Source organism: Dermacentor albipictus, chromosome 5 (genome assembly GCF_038994185.2).
Source record: "Dermacentor albipictus isolate Rhodes 1998 colony chromosome 5, USDA_Dalb.pri_finalv2, whole genome shotgun sequence".
NCBI lineage: Eukaryota > Metazoa > Arthropoda > Arachnida > Ixodida > Ixodidae > Dermacentor > Dermacentor albipictus.
The window spans coordinates 75,988,234-76,006,810 of NC_091825.1; the positions used below are offsets into that span (position 1 = coordinate 75,988,234).

Below are 18,577 nucleotides of genomic sequence, written 5' to 3' on the forward strand. Positions count from 1 at the left end.
GATCTGCCTAATAAGATACGCAGACGTGTTCAACTCCTTTGGCGAGGTCAGACACCGCCAGGGAACTTTGCCTACTTGCACGCAGAAAGTCACGGGATCTCTGGAGTTAAAGTGCCTTCAATTGCCGATTATATAAACTGGACCCCACGCTACGGCTACGACTGCCATCTTGCCTTTCCGGCGGCGAAACAACCTTGCTGTGCCGCTTGTGGCTGGGGGTGGCGTTCACAAACGCATACTCCTAATGTTTAAGAATGGGCGAGAGCCCGATGTGCGACTCCTGTGGGTGCGAGGAAACCATCGAGCACCTATTGTGTACCTGCCCTCGCTACGATGCCCAACGCCGCTCTCTGCGGGCAACTTTACACCGACTGGACTCGAGACCGTTACCCAAGTCAATGATACTCGGACCATGGCCGCACCTGTCACTGGCACGAAAAGCGATTCATGCACTAGTGCACAACTTAATGTGCACCGGTTTAAAAGACTGTTTATAGTGTCCTTGTGTATGGTGTTCCTCCTACACATACTCAGTGCTTACTCTCTCCCCTTCTTCCTATTACCTTTTCCGCCACCCCCAGTCATCATCATCATCATCATCATCATCAGCCCGGTTAGGCCCACTGTAGGGCAAAGGCCTCTCCAATACTTCTTCAACTACGCCGGTCACGTACTAATTCTGGCCATGTTGTCCTTGCGAGCTTCCTAATCTCATCCACCCACCTACCTTCCTGCCACCCCCTGGTACGCTTCCCTTCCCTTGGAAACCAGTCCGTAACCCTTAATGACCATCGGTCATCTTCCCTCCTCATTACATGTCCGGCCCATGCCCATTTCCTTCTCTTGATTTCAACTAAGATGTCATTAACTTGGGTTTGCTCTTTTCTTATCCCTTAACGTTACACCCATCATTCTTCTTTCCATAGCTCGTTGCGTCGTCTTCAATTTAAGTAGAACCCTTTTCGTAAGCCTCCAGGTTTCCGCCCCGTAAGAGAGTAATGGTAAGGCACAGGTATTATACACTTTTCTGTTGAGGAATAATGGCATCTGCTGTTCATGATCTGAGAATGCCTGCCAAACGCACCCCAGCCCATTCATATTCTTCTGATCATTTCCGTCTCATGATCCGGATCCGCCGTCACTACCTGCCCTAAGTAGATGTATTCCCTTACCACTTCCAGTGTCTCGCTACCTATTGTAAATTGCTGTTCTCTCCCGAGACTGTTAAACATTACTTGAGTTTTCTGCAGATTAATTTTCAGATCTACTCTTCTGCTTTGCCTCTCCAGATCAGTGAGCATGCATTGCAATTGGTCTCCTGAGTTACTAAGCAAGACAATATCATCAGCGAATCGCAAGTTGCTAAGGTATTCTCCATTAACTTTTATCCTCAATTATTCCCAATCCACGTCTCTGAATACCTCCTGTAAACACGCTGTGAATAGCATTGGAGAGATCGTATCTCCCGGCCTGACGCCTCTCTTCACGCCACCCCCAGTGTAGGGTAGCAAAGCCCGTGCTCTTCTGGTTGACCTCCCAGCCTTTCCTGTCCTTGATTTCCCTCTCTCTTTATCTCTTAGTTCTTGTCACACAGCAAGGTAGGCTTGCTTCACCGGGTGTCCTGTTCTCGCCATTGCTGGAAGTAGTTATATTTATATAACTGAAAAATTAAGCGGATGTGAAAACATGACCGAGAAAGAAACATGATGTCCAAAAATATTCCTACATTCACACATGACGTAACGACTGATCCTGAACACAGATTACCATCTTTTTAAACAGAGATTAATAGCTTACACTTTATAAAAAGAGTAAGAAATGGAGGATTCAAGTTACTCGTTTACGGAAGTTAATGACCAGCAAGATTAATTCGTTCATGTTGGGTGTATTGGGGAGTGATGAACTGTTACACCCCATGCGGTTACTAACAGTTGCTCTTTCTCATGCATATCAAGGGAGCAAGGGTCATTTTTTCTGAGGCTCCTCAAAGAGGTAATCAAGGACATTAATTTATACGGCCATAAAATAATAATTGAAATCAAAATGCACCTCCATTACACCCTGTGACAGTGGATGTAAAGCAAAGCTGTTCCCGAGGTTAGACTAGCACAACCGGCGTTAGACAAGTACCGCCACCCGAACTGACGTTAGACGACGCCGGACGGTCAGCCTCTTGCTCACGAAGCTCCTCGGGTTTCGCTGCAAGCCACCACTGGCCGTACTGCCGTTGCTCGGGCTCAAGCTGCTCTTCGGAAGATCTACTTATACGTGGCCTACGCATTGCTCAGCCGCAAGGACACTGAGAACTGTTGCTAGGCTTCTTCTCCTCGAAAAGGCCTCCGCCACCACCATCTGCCACACTGTCAACTCCAGGTGCGGCCTGTCTAGTAACGTCAACTTATGCGCCCCGTTTTTCAGCTGCCATTTGAGGTCTGTCTGAGCGGCCGCGGCTGCCAGGTCGCGGTAATATTATTGGGCATGTTTGCCACAATGTCGATTGTGGCCGCAGCACACGCTGTGCGGCTGATACAATGGACAGAGCGCCCACGCATCAAGGACAGCAACATTGTGTGTACGCGCACGTCACGCGCGCACGCACGTGTGTGGAAGCACAGCGTACATTCTCATTCTAATAGGCCCTCCGCCAAGCGCAAGTGCCTTGTTGAACTAATTGAATTTCGCGAAGTTAATTGCACCAAAAAATACATAAAGTACGATTTACGCACAAACTGCAGACACGATTGCTTGGGATGGTAATTCGAATACAGGAGAAAACATGTTTCTGTTACGTGGAAACTCAAAGACAAAACCCTTTTCCAGATGCCATTTGAGGTCTGTGAGGGGCCGTGGCCGCTAGGTGACGGTACTGTTTTTGGCTGAGCCCGAGCCCACGAAATACTGACCAAATGGAGGACAACAGCTTCGCTGTAATAAAGAAGTGCCGCAGAGTAGGATTTTAACAAACCTCTTCACGTTTTGAGGTGCTCAACCATTGTACCACAACAACTCGGCTGAGAAGACCGAAATCTCGAGGCATCTTGAACATCTCAACACAGGTGCGCCGCATTTTGTGTATGCTATGCGGAGAGACTAGCGTTGCGTGTACTTGCAATGATATATCACTGCACTAAAACAAAGCCACTTCATTGTAAGGATGGTTTAACTTGATACATATACGTTTGGAACGTGTAGCGCATACGGCACAAAAGACACTACTCTGTCACTTGGCGTGACCCGTTTAGGCTGCACATCGCTTGATTTGAGTTCGTGATTTCCTTAGAACGGAAGCAACTTAGGTATGATTCAGTCCATCAAAGACTTCCATTATGATGTCAGTCCATCAAAGACTTCCATAATGTGTATCGTTCACTTATGCGCATGAAGTGCATGGCCCATTAACTGTCACGTTTTAGATTTCTCGCATTTTTTTCCACGAAGAGACAAAGTGCTGCTATGCATGTATATAAACAGACAATTCAATAAGTTCAAATAATTTACCTTTTCTGTATTTATACAAGAGATACCATTTCAACAGCGTCAGTGAACGACACGGGGAAAAACTGGCGTGCAGTGGAGCAATGGTTGCCGTTCATCACCTCGGTGCTCTTTTTTCGACCATAGACTACACGTTTACCATCTGAAATTTGCACACAGCACGTATGCGCTTAGTCAAGTTACCCCAGTTTCCTACCGCACATTTCTTAGAGTGTACTCTTAAAGGCTAACGTGACAGCAAAGCTCTTATCTGAATGCAGGGGATAGGAAAAACTGTGTTTCTAAGCAACCACCGCACTACTGTTGATTACGTTTCCTCCATTTTAAATTAAAAATTAGAATTTTGTAGGAAGTGTATTTTTAATTAGGCCGCAATTTTTGTATAAAAAAACTGAAATAACAGACTTGCAACTTTTTAAGTGAGCAAGAAAAATGATATAGTGATTCTGTAAACTAACCCTAATGATGCGCCTATACCAGACAAACATTTTTTTCTATGCCACGTCTGAAATCTCTCACTAATTTGTGGGTAGGGCTTTAGCAAAAACTTGGTAAACATTGCAAGAATTCCATGTGAGCTGTAAGCTTGTCCACTTGATATTTTTAACGAACTTCGTTTACGGAACTGCGGTATTTTTTTGGTGCGTAGCTACACATTCTTAAACTTCGCGATGTTATTTTTTATTAGTTGCCAATATATTAGCAATTTTTGAAAAACATTTTATTCCCTAATTCAACCTTGTGCTTCTGATATTAGGTAGAATTTAGGATTCCCTCTCAAGTGAAACACAACTTTATTCCCTTTGGTCAAGCCATTGCCTCATGAAAGCATTTCTTCGTTTACATATAGTTTAAAAGTCGAATCGGAGTTGGCCCTCAGCTAAATCCACCTCTCGAGAATTCAGCTTGACCAGCGCAGATGTGTAGGCGCTGAGGAAAGTCAATGGCGGGCTAGTACAACAAAAGAGCTGCGGAAAGTGCAATACAAAGGGATCTATGCTTGTAAAGAATGCAGCACTCAGGCCACCGCGCAAACGTCGGCAGCACGGGATTTGCACAGTAGCAAAGGCCAAACGCTAATCCCTCCAGGGAACGTTTGATCAAATACTCGCTGCGCGCTACCAACTCAACCACAAGAAAGGAAAGGCGCTTTCGTCTGACGGCAAACTGCTAGCATCTTCGGCAGCGCAGCTGTACGGATGCCTCCAAAAAGGAGCGCACAGACAAAAAAAGAAAATGCAGTTTCTCTTGTGATACGGAGTGGGCAGAGGATATTGCGCAGCGAGCATGATGTTGTTTATTTCCGTGTGTGTGGGAGAGAACATTCGCAGGTGTGAGGCAGCAATCAATCTCATTTCAACAAGTAGGAGTTAGTGGTATTGCTCTGCAGAAGTGGCACCACTCATTCGTGAAGTAGCAAGACTCCGGCTTTTGTTGCTCCTCTCATCTACCCGGAAATCCCCACTAATCTTCGCTAAATTAAAGCTTTTGCGCCATCCAGTAAGCTTGAGCAGTAAACGGGTGCTAGAGGAAGACCAAGGAAGACGGCACTGACGCCCGCAATCATTGTCACCGCATGTAGAAGCATAAAACTTCCAATTAGGGTCGCTTCCGCAACTGGGAAGGTCACGTGCTAGGATACGTTAGCGCGGATGCCATCTCTGTTTAGTAGACAGATATTGGGCGGCCATTTGCCAAACCAGGCAGCTGCTGCAGCGATCGCGATCTCCAGGGTCAGCATGTTGTATCCGAGCTAGCTGGAAGGCAGGATTCCGCAGGGCCAATTGGTGGGTCCTAAGTTCAAACCCTCGCGGTACGATGAGCATTGTGCCGCGTATTTTGTGATTTCAGTGATGACATCGGCTGGAAGTAATAAAAATAATCAGGAGAGTGAGACCATAACGTCCCTTGCTGTAAAGCTATATATATATGCGCGTGAGACACGTAGTAAAGCACATATGTAAAATATATAGCGAGAGATATTGAAATTTTACATACAAAGAAATTAATTTTTTTGACAGGATAAAGCAGGGAAAAGTAGGTTTTGCATTGCTAAGAAGATCACCAACATTATGTATGTCTTACATGTAGCCCCTAATTCTCAATTGGAATTTGACACCTAGTGAGGTGTATTCTTATAATACTTTGTACAGCAAGCGTGCATGAAAATAGAGAACAGTAATACAGAATAGCAATGCATGTTGCATTGCAAACCTCTACAGGGAGAGGTTAGATAAATGTTATCGTCAAGCGAGAACTACTTAGCACAGAGGCTAATATGCCTGTCGAGCGGGCAAGTTAAGTGCATTTATGGAGGAGAGTGTCACTCAGGTTTAAGTGCACGTTCCCAAATCTAAACGTCGCAACGGAGTGTACTCGCAGGAGAGTGCACTCCGGTCGGAGTGCGTTCACCGAACGCACTTCGCTGGCCGAGTGCGTAGCCTCGCCGCCTGCGGTTTCAGCGATACAAAATGTAACGTATCGAAAAAGAACACATCAGTTCATTTTACCTGTTGGACAGCTTTTAATAAAATTATCAGAACAGAGCTCACTGATATACTCTTCCAGCAAGATCAAATGCCACCTCGTCGCACGCCACCTCCTTGTTCTGGATTGGCTAGGCAATCGTCTTGGCTGGCATTACCTTTCAACACGTTTATAAATAAAATATTTTCGTTTTCTGTTGAATACATATAGTCAAGATTGCGTTTTACTTATAACACAACTAAAGCAATCACGTTTTAGATGTTTTTTTTTTAAGCTATGTACATCTTCCAAAAACCTGATTGAAATCTGTCGCCATTTTTTTTTACTGCGATTGCACTCTGCTTGCTTGTTTAGCATCGCGTAAGCCTCAAGATGAACCTTTAGCTCGGGTGCTCCCATCTAAATACATCTAAAAGGAGAATTCGTCTGTCTCTGCAGCCACCGCACCAAATTTGGTGGTGGTGGTGATGGTGATAATAAGGAAGCCCCAAATGATGGCACAAATCCACTATAGGGGATAGGCCACAAATCGGGTGTTGGTATGACTGAAAATGAAAACAAATTGGCTAGGTTTCTTGCATTTAAAAGAAAAAGTTAAGATATAGGGACTGTTGGTCTCGAAGTTGTGATTTCAGTTGTAAATTTTTAATCAAAAAGTGCCAAATATCAAAAACTTTCAGAAAACCAAGCTATCAAGTTTACAGCTCTAACTGAGCAATGAAAAGTGATATCACAGTTATGTGAAACGCATCTAATAGTACATCAAGGCGGGCGACATTGATATGTTAGACGTCAATGTAAAAAAAAAATGGCATTATGGAAATACAGCTTTTGCAGAACCCTTGTACACATCGTGACGAATTAACGTAACATGTAAACTGACATATCTAATTTGTCCGCTTTCACTGGTCTAGCGGATGCCATTTACAGAACCGCGATATCTGTTCTTCATTCAGAGCCATTATTTTCAAACTTCGTGCTTGCATATTTTTCAGACTTTGGAATTTTAGAAAATCTTGTTAACAAAATTCAAGCCCTAAATCGAAATTCTGCTTCCAACAATCCCTAGAATTTACTTTTCTCTCTCAAATGCAACAAATTTAATTAACCTCGGTCCAGTGGTTGTCTCAGAAGGAGTTTTTTTGTATTTTATATGTATTTGAATAAGCCGCGTCAGAGTTGGCCACCGTCGAAATGGCCACCGTTGAAATGGCCACCCAGTCGAATGACGGGACGCTGGGAAAATACAGCTGTAATATCAGGCAAGGAAAGCAAATTTCGCTCCTTTGGCAACAGAAATCACGTCACTTCAGTCTGTAATGAATATGGAGCTACAATAGTTTGTTCCACTGGAAGTGTTGCCTCAGCACTCTATGCCATATAGAGCAGCTCGGAACCGCCAATGAACCGGTATGTTTCGAACGTGTGGGCTTCGTGGAAACTTTGAACCAGGCATATTTTCTTTGGATGTTACACTGCAGCGTAGCACGTACGCGCGCCACGCGCGGCGTAGTTCCGCTACGCTGCGAAGCGGTCACCTGGTAGCTGCGGCTGTTTCAATAAACCAAAAGCACTGGCAAGAGCTTCCGCACTGTTTCTCGCGGCAACACTTGTGCAGAAGTGCCCCCGCCACACCCCCACACCCCCCCGCTCCACCCGCCCTCTTCATGGCAACAAAAGGCTCTCACGAATATGGTACATGGATTTGGATCTCTCTTATCTGCGTGCTTTTGGATTCGGACGCCCTTGTGACTTTGTTTACTACGCTTTAGCTTCCTTTATTCAATATTTCCTAGCAACCTATACTTTTCGACGTGAAGAAGCGGTTTAGCCTATCGCGGTTACCAAATCCAAACGCGCCAAGTGTCCCTATGCGCTGGCTTGCCCATGAGACATTCAAGATGTCGTTCCATGCCGCCCCTCGATGCAAGTGTTCGTGGCGCAATGGTTTTAATATCGGGCTGTCGTGCTGCAGTTCCTGTGCTCGAATCCTGCCATTGGACAACTTTAATAATCTATCTATGATTACTTCGTTGTAAATCACAGAGTTCACTAAGCAGCCAGAAGGACGACGTTAAGGCAAATCGACGTACTTACCACAATATCGATGGCTGCCGCAACGCCCCACTTATAGCTCTCATAGTCACTAAGGCCAGCCTTCCTCTTGTAATCATTGTGGGAAAGTCTGGTCGTAACTGCGCCGCACGCGGTGCATGTCCGCGTTACGCCGGTGTATATCGGCGCGCTAAGGACGATCACAATGAACAAAACATTACGCATACAACTACCAAGTCATCGTCTGGCTCAACATAGAGGCCATGCTTGTGGACGACCACTTTGATTGTTGGAGTGGCATCACCTTGGTGACATTGCAAACGCCGAACGAAAGCCACCGTCTGTGTTCCGCTTGAATAACCGCAGCTCACAACTTTCCACAGCAACTAAGTGGACGCAGCTGTAGTGGCGCATATGTTAAGCAAGAAAGCCTGGAGAACAGCCTCAAGACAACAGGCCATTCTGCCCTGCGAAGGTGGATGACCAACGAAGCTGTAAACGTAGTGGTAAGAAAACCTGTGGTAAAGACCTTATTGCATCACTCATTGACGCTTAGTAAAAAAGAAAGGGACCCTCTGTGTTTCACTGCAATGAATACAGCTTGGTATCTTGCAGACTAACTAAGTAGACGCAGCTCTAGTAGCGCTTAGGTTAAGGCACGAAGGCGAACTATCGCTTGCGATAGCGAAATAGTGGACAGCCACGATAATTAAGGATAGTTAGTAGCTCTATAAGCAGTATAAATCTGTGAACACTCGCCCACTAACTAAATAGCAAGCCTGCTGTCAGCGCACACAAGCAATTATGGACACATCACACTCCATGACCGCGGACGCTCGCTGTCGAAATTCTGGCGTGAAGAAGCGAGGCAGCAGCAGCGAGCGAAGTGATCCTCATGCTGGCTATCGCTTCAACGCAAACTGAGTGGTGAGAAAACAGCACACGCAAAACTCACCTCGAATGGGCTCAAAAAGCAGTTCGCTGTCAACACAAAGCTCGCTAGAGCGTGCCAATGCAGCTGCTGCCAAAACACAGTGCCCCCTCTACCTTCCCTTCACCTGGCTCCTTGCACCCAACGGACGGCGGCGCGCTTCCTCCCAGCTTTCCTCCATTGCGCACGCGAGGTTGAACCGCGATCACCCTCGCACGCTCTCACTCGAAAGTACAGCGCACGGTAGGCGGCGACGGTGTAATCGCCCTTGGAATTGATACGGCAGGTCATGGTGACGGCGAAGCCAATGGTGACGACAAAAATGCGCCTGGAGTGTCCATATAATTGCTAGCGCAAAAAAAGGAAACGTGATCTGGAGCTTTTCATGTTCTTAATATGAAATATTTACTCAAAAAATTAAATTATGGGGTTTTACGTGCCGAAACCACTTTCTGATTATGAGGCACACCGTAGTGGAGGATTCCGGAAATTTCGACCACCTGGGGTTCCGAAGCGTGCATGGGTGTTTTCGTATTCCGCTCCATTGAAATGTGGCCGCCGTGACTGCGCAGAAGGAACTTTTGCCACAGAACATCTGAATAGGTAAACTCAGTTCATGAAGAGACCCGCAACCCTAAAGTAGACGTAAAATCCATAATTATGTGGAAGAAGTGATAAAAACACGAGAAAATTTGTCTAGCGTAAATAAAATAAAGAAAGAAAACAAGTTCATGAAAAAAGAGTGTACACCATACACGACAGGTATCTGAAAGCACAAATCATCTATCATGCAAAATAATCAAGTAATAATTAGTGAAACAGGACTCAATATTTAAAAATAAAGTGCATATAGGCAACATACCATAAATCCAGCAAAGTTAATATTTACTTCTCCCGTGGATGCTTCATAAAAAAAAGAACTCCACAAAAAGGTAGCTAGGGACTTCGCACAATACGTACTGATTTCAATAAATGCGTTTTACAATCAAACTTCCATAAATAAATATAGAAATCTATAATCTTTATTTACACACACATAGATTTACGTATACTGGTGACTGTACTTTAATTCAGCTCAATTACATATGGCGACTTTGTCTTACTAAAGTCACCTTTTCGAAAGTATTGATAGCTTCCTTAATACTGTCGGCTAATGTGGTCGCCGTACGTTCAAAAACTGTAATATTTCCTGTTCCTTAAATTTTTCGAAATTCCATCGGGACCTAATGGCCAAGATTCGCAAAAGTTGATCACTTGAGATATCGTCCTTTTACAATAGCCAGAAATTGGCTTTCGTACTTTTCATAATGCTCCTATACCCCGAGGTAGAAGTTCAGCGTCATGGAGTTGGCAGATTGTATTAGCTCACCAAAACAATAAAAATGAGTGCTTTCTATATAAATAGTATATACAGGTTTACGTTTCGGCGTGTAAGGCGCGTAACTCATTAAGTCACATACGTTATTTCTGTCAGATTCAAGTTGAGTTAGACAATTTTTATGAGAAGGATAATCATCAGAATCTGTACAAGGACGCATCTTTTTTTTTTGCATGTTCCTTTAATACTCGTTGGTAATTCACTCAATAAAGACTAAGAGATGGATAGGAATTATAGGCGCGAAAGACAAAAAAGTCATCGGAGATCACAGAAGACAGCGTTCAAAGTGCTTTGAGATCCCTTTTTGGCGGCAACCTTTTTTTTCCCCGGATGTCTTGCCCTCATTACAGCACATTGCTTAGCTAATGGTGGTATTGCCGTAGTTTGGGGAAGACGAGTATGGCGCTGGTGTGAGATGAGTAGACGTTTGGCTGATGGAACGTAACTCTTCTTCCTGAACGGCTGATTCGTCGCCCACGTAATGGAGTACCACGTAGGCGAGTGTAAGGAATCCGGTTCCCAGGAAGTCACCACAGCCAGTCAGGCACGGGATAGCTGCGTTATCCGGGTCAATGCTCCAGTCCCAGAGACGGTACACAACGAGACGTGCCAGGTACAGCAATACCACTACCTGCAGTCACCAAGGCAAAAAGGAGATTTGCGATCGCGTGACATTGTCAGAGCCACAAAGAAAAGTATCTACAACAAGTACCTACAATTATACAAATATCTACAAGTATCTACAACGTCACTATGGCCGAGAGGTGTTCACGGTCACAGGGTTAATATTGTGGGCAGGTGCCCTCACTCGAAAGACTCATGCTGCAGTCGGTGTGACGTAGCATGAAGTAATGTTGGCAAAGTCGTCGCCTCGGCCGCCTTGCAAGTAGCGTAGTTCGCGCAGACAGAAAGAGTTTGCAACGCCGCAGAACATCTAGCTACGCGGTAGTTCGTAGCTAACATAGACAACAAGAATATTCAGAAAACAAAAGTGATTTAATAATGCGAAGCGCTTCCCCCCTCCCTGCAGGCGACGAACATAGTCCACATCTGCGTAGCGAAAATAATGTTGCACACCCCTGGATGCATTCGCACAACGCTGCATGCTTTTACGAAGTCAAATGCTCATACCCTACTAACTATACGAGCATGACGCGGTATAATGCATGCGTTACATATAGATATATTGCGTTTGAGTCAAAAATAGTGGCTGGAAAATCGATAAAACAACACAAAGAACATCTGGTAGCCTTTCCCTGGTTTATTGTCCCTCTATCATCTGCATGATCTATTTCAGTCCCTTTGATAGAAACCAAAAGATCAGAAAGTAAAAGAGAACGGTACAAGGGGGATGTAAAAAAAAATATAAAACTGAAAACCAGGAGAAACGAAAAAAAAAGGATAAGCAGAGAGTAAAAAAAAAGAACAGACATGGAGGAGGCGTCAGTATGCTCAGAACCATTAATTTCCCAATTACCAATTTTCCGTGTATTTAAGGCACTTGCAGATACGTCTACGAGCTAGGGCACTAGCCAGGTGCTTCGTTTGGGCGCCGGCAGTGAAAATATATGAGGAACAGGCCGTGTTTGTCGTACCACGTCAGCGGTGTGCTTCCGAAGATGGCGTCACCCTATCTGTGCATGCCCAACATATAATTAGAAGGAAAACTTGGCTGTGTCACCGTTGCTTATAGATGGTAGCTTTGCGTGACCACCGCCAAAGAAAAATACGTCGTAGGTTTTTACTGAATCGTATTTAGCAAAGCCAGTATACAATTTCGACATACTAACACCCAATGTCCCAATAGCCACGAGCTGAAAACAAACAATTTTATGCGAGAGTTTCTGGCTGAAACAAGAAATAAAGAAAAACGGTGATCCCCTGAACCCTGTTGTACACTCCCAAATTTACGACATAGCAATATGCAAATAGAAGCGATGTGTGAATAGGAAGGCGTCCTGCACGAGCACGCTGACAGTTGTAGAAGACGCACCTGCGCGAGTGATGCGCCAATGTATACTGCGAAGAATGTGATGCTCATGGAGATTCTTCCAAAGCGTAGAACCCTGGAGAGCACGGCGAACAGTGTCTGGCCGGGCACCACGACACCGACGAGCACGTAGGCAACGTTGGCCATCTCGCCGCCTTGGTAGTACATCTGCAGTGGACCTACACAGAGGGGCTCCCCCGCGGGCAGCTGTCCCAGCACCGTCAGACGGTTCAGGTAGCTGGACAAGCTGCAGCTGAACACGGCCGCTAGGTTCCCGCCCAGTGCTGCACGCACACACCATCGAACTCGTGAGCTATAGAGAGTAAAGTCATAGTTTATTACAGTCGATGGTAACAGCTAAGTCGAACAACGCGATAATAAATTTTTGTGCAATATCTTGTCCCTTGTTCCTGTAGTAAGCATCAACAGCGGTCGGTGGCACGATGATAACACCGTACAATAATATATTACCCCAACTAAGATCTGCTTCGCCAATGAAGATACGAAACGGGCTGAGTGCCGTAACATGCCTGCACTGCTGTATATACAATGACACGGTGATTCTTTATTAAAAGCAGCGGCGATGCCTAAGAAGGGCCACAAGAACTGCGTTAGGAAATGAAATACAGACATTGTTTATGTCATTTAACATTTATAAAGTGCAGAGTGTTAGGAGGAATGCCATAGTGGAATGCTCTAAATCAACATTAACCCCACTGGAGATCTTTAATTGACTTAAATCGAAGTACATGAGCGTTGGTGCAGTTCACCCTCACGACTATGCGGTCCCCGCGGTCGGTAAACGAACCCACGACCTCGTGCTCAGCAGTGGAACGCTATAGCGACAAAGCTACCTACATTTTTCTCCCCCCCCCCTCCCCATCGAACAATACGCAAAGGAAGAATCACTAGCGCAACCATTACGACACATAAAGCGTTGAAATGAACCACGCATGTAGAAAAAAAAAAATGAAGTCAGCGCTGCTGCGCAGCTTTCGTTACAAATAGGCATGGTGCAGCCAAGCTTTGTTTTGGTTGTTTGTTACTAGGTCAATTCTATGTGGACCGCTGTAATTCACTAATACACAATGCGCTGCCACCATCGGAACGCTTTACCTTGATGTGACCGATAAGGCAGGGGAATGTCTTTTAAAGGCGTTCTGTACCAATCATTATCGAAGTATATAAATGCATTCGAAAACAGACTATTTTAGAAACACCTTGCCACAAAAAGTCATTCAATGCTTTCAGGAGAAGAGGAGGTATTTTCAATCAAACATAACGATCGCGGTGATTCCACTCCTTCAGTCATTTGCACTGCAAAGCTACGATGGAGCGGGGTATGCCAACAACGCTCCGCTTCCCGGACGTCACGGTGGCGCGCAGTTTAAATTTAATTTTGGATGTTCACGTACGCGCCACTATTTCCCATTCTGGCTCCTAAGACGTAGCGGACGCGGCGTTTGCCTCAGCGAACCACAGCGCGCTGAGCCGATTGACTCGTCGCAGCATCCCGAGGTGGCCGCGGTATCTACGCTATGCGTAGCAGACAGCACCTACATGCAACTGCAGCGTTTTTTTTTGTGTGTGCAGGATAAGGCTAGAGTGCGGGCTCCTACTCGCATGCTCCTGCAGGGCTGTGTTACGTGGTGCGGACCGGCTTTGTCCTGCACAAGCTTGAACGATGGATGGTCGCTGAATAGCTGATTAGAAAGTGAAGTCAGTCAAGGCGTCTAACCAGGGGCGGCTAGGAGTGAGCGAGCGCTTGCAAGGGTGCGTGTCGTCTGACCTTAAGTTTCGCGTGGTTCGAGGTTGCTTGAGCGTTCAAAATCAGTCGAAATCAGCGAGACCCGATGACTACTGCACCGATAAACAGGGTGACCATAGTTTCTTGCGGAAGCTTGGTCAGCTTCTTGCGGAAGTACCTAATTATTACCGAAATTCGAAAGCACACGTTTGCCTGTTCATTAAACTGAGTTAATAAATGTGCACTGTAAGAGTAGCAAGAAGCGCATTGATTCAAACTCTCTTCTTGATTGATGTTAGCTGTTGGCCAATAGCAGCCGCGTATGGGAATGTGACTTATTATAAAGTAATGCGTCAAGAAAAGAGTGAAGGGCAGGTATCTGTTGAAGAGACAGCGTTATAAAGAAAGGTGTCTTTGCGCTCCGCTTGCGCGCTCAATGCGCAACACGTGACCGCAACATTTGGGAGAGATTTTCACACCACGGTATACGCTATCCGGGGAATGTGTTTCTTCGTCATACCCGAGCGGTGGTCCTGGGTCTCTTTGAATGGTGAATAGAATTTTCCGCAAGTTGTATATGCTTAAACAATCGGTCAGAAGTTGTTTCACTTAACCACAATCAACCTACGCAGTCTTACGAACGCTGCGGGTGCAGACATTTTCGGGCAGGTCGCACCGATGGCAAGGCAGGATGTCGCCGGGAGACGATCACTGCCGGCGCAAGAGAATGAACAGCTTAGAGGCTGACCTTTGAAGACGTGTGTGCGTGTGTGTGTGTGTGTGTGTGTGTGTGTGTGAAAACCTTTATTGTCATGAGGTCCGGAGGTTCGACTCCTCAAGCCAAGGCGGGCCGCTCCCGCGTTGGCACTGTCAGGTCAAGCCTTTCAGCGACATCATGGGCCCTCTGGACTGCCCTTAGTTGGTCCTGAAACAATGTGCTTTGAATCCTTTTCTCCCACTGTGTCCATCCTTCAATGAGGTTGGGGAGAGCCACAGCACACCCCGCCAGCCTATGTCTGATTCCAATGATGCCATTACAATCATTGCAGTCCATCTTAATCTCCCTCTCTGGATATATGTTATTAATGGTGTACGGTGTAGGATATCTACCCGTTTGCAATAAACGCAGTGAGACTGCCTGAGCACTGTTCAGTTTTTAATGTGGCAATGGGAATTGTTTGCGCCCTAAATAGTAATGTTTGGTAACGTCATTGTATGTTATTAAATGATCTCTAGATTCCTTGGCTTGATGGTGAACGGCTCGGTTGTGACTGTTACGGTTAGCAAGTCCTCGTGCCAAGTCATGAGCAACCTCATTGAGGTTTACCCGAGTCTCGTCCACTTTCCCCATATGCGCAGGAAACCATCGTATTTCAGTTTTCATAATCTCAATGTTTTCAAAAAGTTTAGCTGCAACTCCAGCTACGTAGCCTTTATCAAAACACTTTACAGCGGATTTCGAATCACTGTAAATGCAGGCCCACTTATTATTCCTGATGGCTAGAGCAATTGCGTGTGGCTGAGCGTAGTTCTAGCGTGCACTTGCGTACACCAAGGCATTAGGTTACTCAGAGGACAAAGGGTAGGATTGGGCGTGTGCGTTCGTAACCAGTTGTAGTACGTACCGTGAAACGCCTCTAGAACGAAAGCCTCGACTACAAGATGACCTATAACGAAGGGTTCATTAAGATTAGGGCAAACTGTTGCCTTTCACATGTACTGAATTGCTTATCTTTCGTACTAAATAAATTTCATGAACATTCTCATTCTGATTCTGAATGCCCCTACAACGAAGACCACTGCAACAAATTTGCCCGCGCAACGAAGGAAATTAGGCATTTCCGACGGCTGAATTGTTGCATTAGAATGAACGCCAAATAACAGTGCCACCTCTGTCCTCTGCAAAGGCAATTGAGCTGCGCTCTGCACTGATGGTAATGGCAGCGTTGGGGGATGCACTTGAGGAGCGTGCCGATGTTAGGTAGTGTTACGGTCCTGCTGCATTGCCGCAGGAATCACTGAACACGTGCACTGCTTGTTCTAAAACAGCAGTCAGTGCGATGCATGCCAAATATGCCCTGTCTTTTACGTAAAAATATTGTTCAAACTGACTGCTGACAATGTCTTCAAAGCTTTTAGGGTGGAAAGCACGCGAATGTCAACGAAGGCAACAGTGATATTGATGATGATGATGATGATGATGATGTGGGGATGTTTAATGCTGTGAGATGGTGCTATGTAAGGTGGCGTATGTAACAGGGCAGTAAAGGGGCCTAAGATTACAGCAAAATGGCAAAAACTATGCAATAAAAGTATGAGCATGTACACGTTGAGGTGTTAAGTGTTTAAGAATTGACAGTGTTCGGAAGAAAGCAACAATGACGACGAGGCTAGCCTATAAGCAAACCAAGAATTTTCATGGAAAGGTAGGAGGTCATAGCGGCATTCGATCGTGTGTAGCTTATTCTTGTGTCGCCGCGGCGTTTTTCTATGGACCATGCTGTGCACAATGGTCCAATAAGGTCGGCTACAGTCACACTTTCCGTCAAACGAAGTGTGCACAAATAATTGGTGCCTTTCTTGGTGCACAAATAATTGGTGCACAAATATTTGCTGCCTGTCTTTGTTTCTGTTTCTTGAACAAATTGATGCATGCCCACTTGCACCATCAGTAAAGCGATAGGAACAACATGGGACCGTGGACATGGGGTGGGGCATTCGAGGGAAATCCACCAGAATGTTTGCTATATACGTGTACCTGTAGTTGAACTTCCCAAAAATGATTTTTTTCGTACACAGCACGTTCACAATTGGAATCTTTCAACGCGGTAGCAAAGGTCCTTGAATACCTAAATTGGGTTTGAATTTTTCGACAAGAGAATATTATATCGTGAGGTCGAGATAGATGCTTTCGGTGACGTAAGAAATACAAGGGACATAAATGCGCCGGAGGGTGAGAAGCGTTCGCATATATTGGGAGGAGAATCTGAATTTCAATGAGCGGGCCCTTTATTGGTGAAAAAGAACTTGTCTATAGGATTGACGATATTAAAGACACACAGAGACTAAGTTCACAAATTGAAGTAAATCTTCTGTCATGTAAGGAAGCGCTTGTTTAGCCTTACTTTCATATACTGTGTATTTCTTTTTGACATGCTGATATATTGTAATTACAGGAGTGAGCAACTTCGTGAGAAATAATAAAATAAAAGCTCTACAATATATTTTCATAGTAACGAAGAATCAGGACAAACGCATAATTGGAGCAGAGTAATATGAGCGAGTACAAAAAGACGCGCATACGGAGGAATGCCTTTGCGCTAAGATACTGCTGCTTTGTACCAAGGCCATAAATTTGGCCCTAGACTAGCTAGCTACCTGAATTACGTTTTCACCGCCGTTCACTAAGTGAAAAAGAAAAGGCACTTAGAATTCAAATGCAAACGTGTCTACGTCAGCAAACTGACGTAATAGGCAGTAACAAAAGTGCATATCTCACCATTGACCGATGACAAGTGCAGAGCGATTGGTGGATACGTTATGACGGCATAATCCAGGATGTATCCACCGAAGCTGCAAGTACGTATACGGGTTCATAATATCAAACAACCAAGTTGTACTTTGGGAGATTGATATAAATACCGCATGAAACAGTATTGGCCTAGTCATTTACTTCCCCTTGGCATCTATGTGACTCATACACTTCGCCGCAGTTATCGTCACGTTATCCCGCTAAATGTACGTTTATATATAAGCTTATATGTTCAGCGATGCACTGCAGAAAAAAGTAGTAATACGTGGTACTTTAAGTACATTTATGTTTGGCCCCCCTTTCTCCTCATTCCTAGATTTGAACATCACCTTATGATTAACTTATGCGGTTGTACGTGCCAAACCACCATTTGATTAGGAGGCACGCCGTAGCGGGGCACCTGGAAATGCGGACCACCTGGGGTTCTTTAAAGTGGCCCCAAGTCTATGTACGCGGCTGTTTTCGCATTTCACCCCCACCGAAAAGCGGCCGCCGTGGCGTGTATACGATCACCTTAGCGTTGATGAACGCCATGATTTCAGCGAGAGTAACGGGTTCTGCATAGGCCCACCTGGAGACCGTGAGGGCGACGATGATTGGCAGCCAGCCGACGCGTAGCACCACTCGGGACACGCTGTTGCGCCGAGCCAGAATTATCCACACTGGCAACACGCCCACGCACAGCACGATCACCAACGGCGCCAAATCTGCACGAAGCCGTCAAGCTCGCTGAATGTGGCGCGTTTTGAGGGCTGGCATCATGCACCCAGTAATATCTCAATATATCATTTATCAACGTTTCTGCCTCCCTATCTGTTCACTGTTCTCGTCCCTCCTCACCTAAGACGAATCCTGAAAGTAACTGATGAGCCGCATGCGCGTGTAAACAACCACATATCAGCATATTATCTACAAATACCTTCAGCTATCTGTGTGCATTTAAGAAAAGCTCAAGTGCAGAC

The 18,577-nt window shown here is 45.4% G+C and overlaps 1 protein-coding gene across 2 annotated transcripts in view; it reads right to left on the minus strand.

Annotated features, from left to right (window-relative positions):
- Positions 1-10,265: 10,265 nt before the first annotated feature.
- The window catches only part of LOC135899722 (solute carrier family 41 member 1-like), a 36,244-nt gene continuing 27,932 nt past the window's right edge, over positions 10,266-18,577 (minus strand). The window contains exons 6-9 of one of the 2 annotated variants that reach the window (XM_065429040.2): positions 18,187-18,322; positions 17,583-17,656; positions 12,340-12,620; positions 10,266-10,977 (exon numbers count right to left, since the gene is read on the minus strand). In XM_065429040.2, the coding sequence (XP_065285112.1) occupies positions 10,705-10,977; positions 12,340-12,620; positions 17,583-17,656; positions 18,187-18,322 (764 nt within the window). In that variant the 3' untranslated portion in view covers positions 10,266-10,704. The remainder of the gene's footprint in view (positions 10,978-12,339; positions 12,621-17,582; positions 17,657-18,186; positions 18,323-18,577) is intronic. The other variant, XM_065429038.1, reaches the window with a different exon arrangement.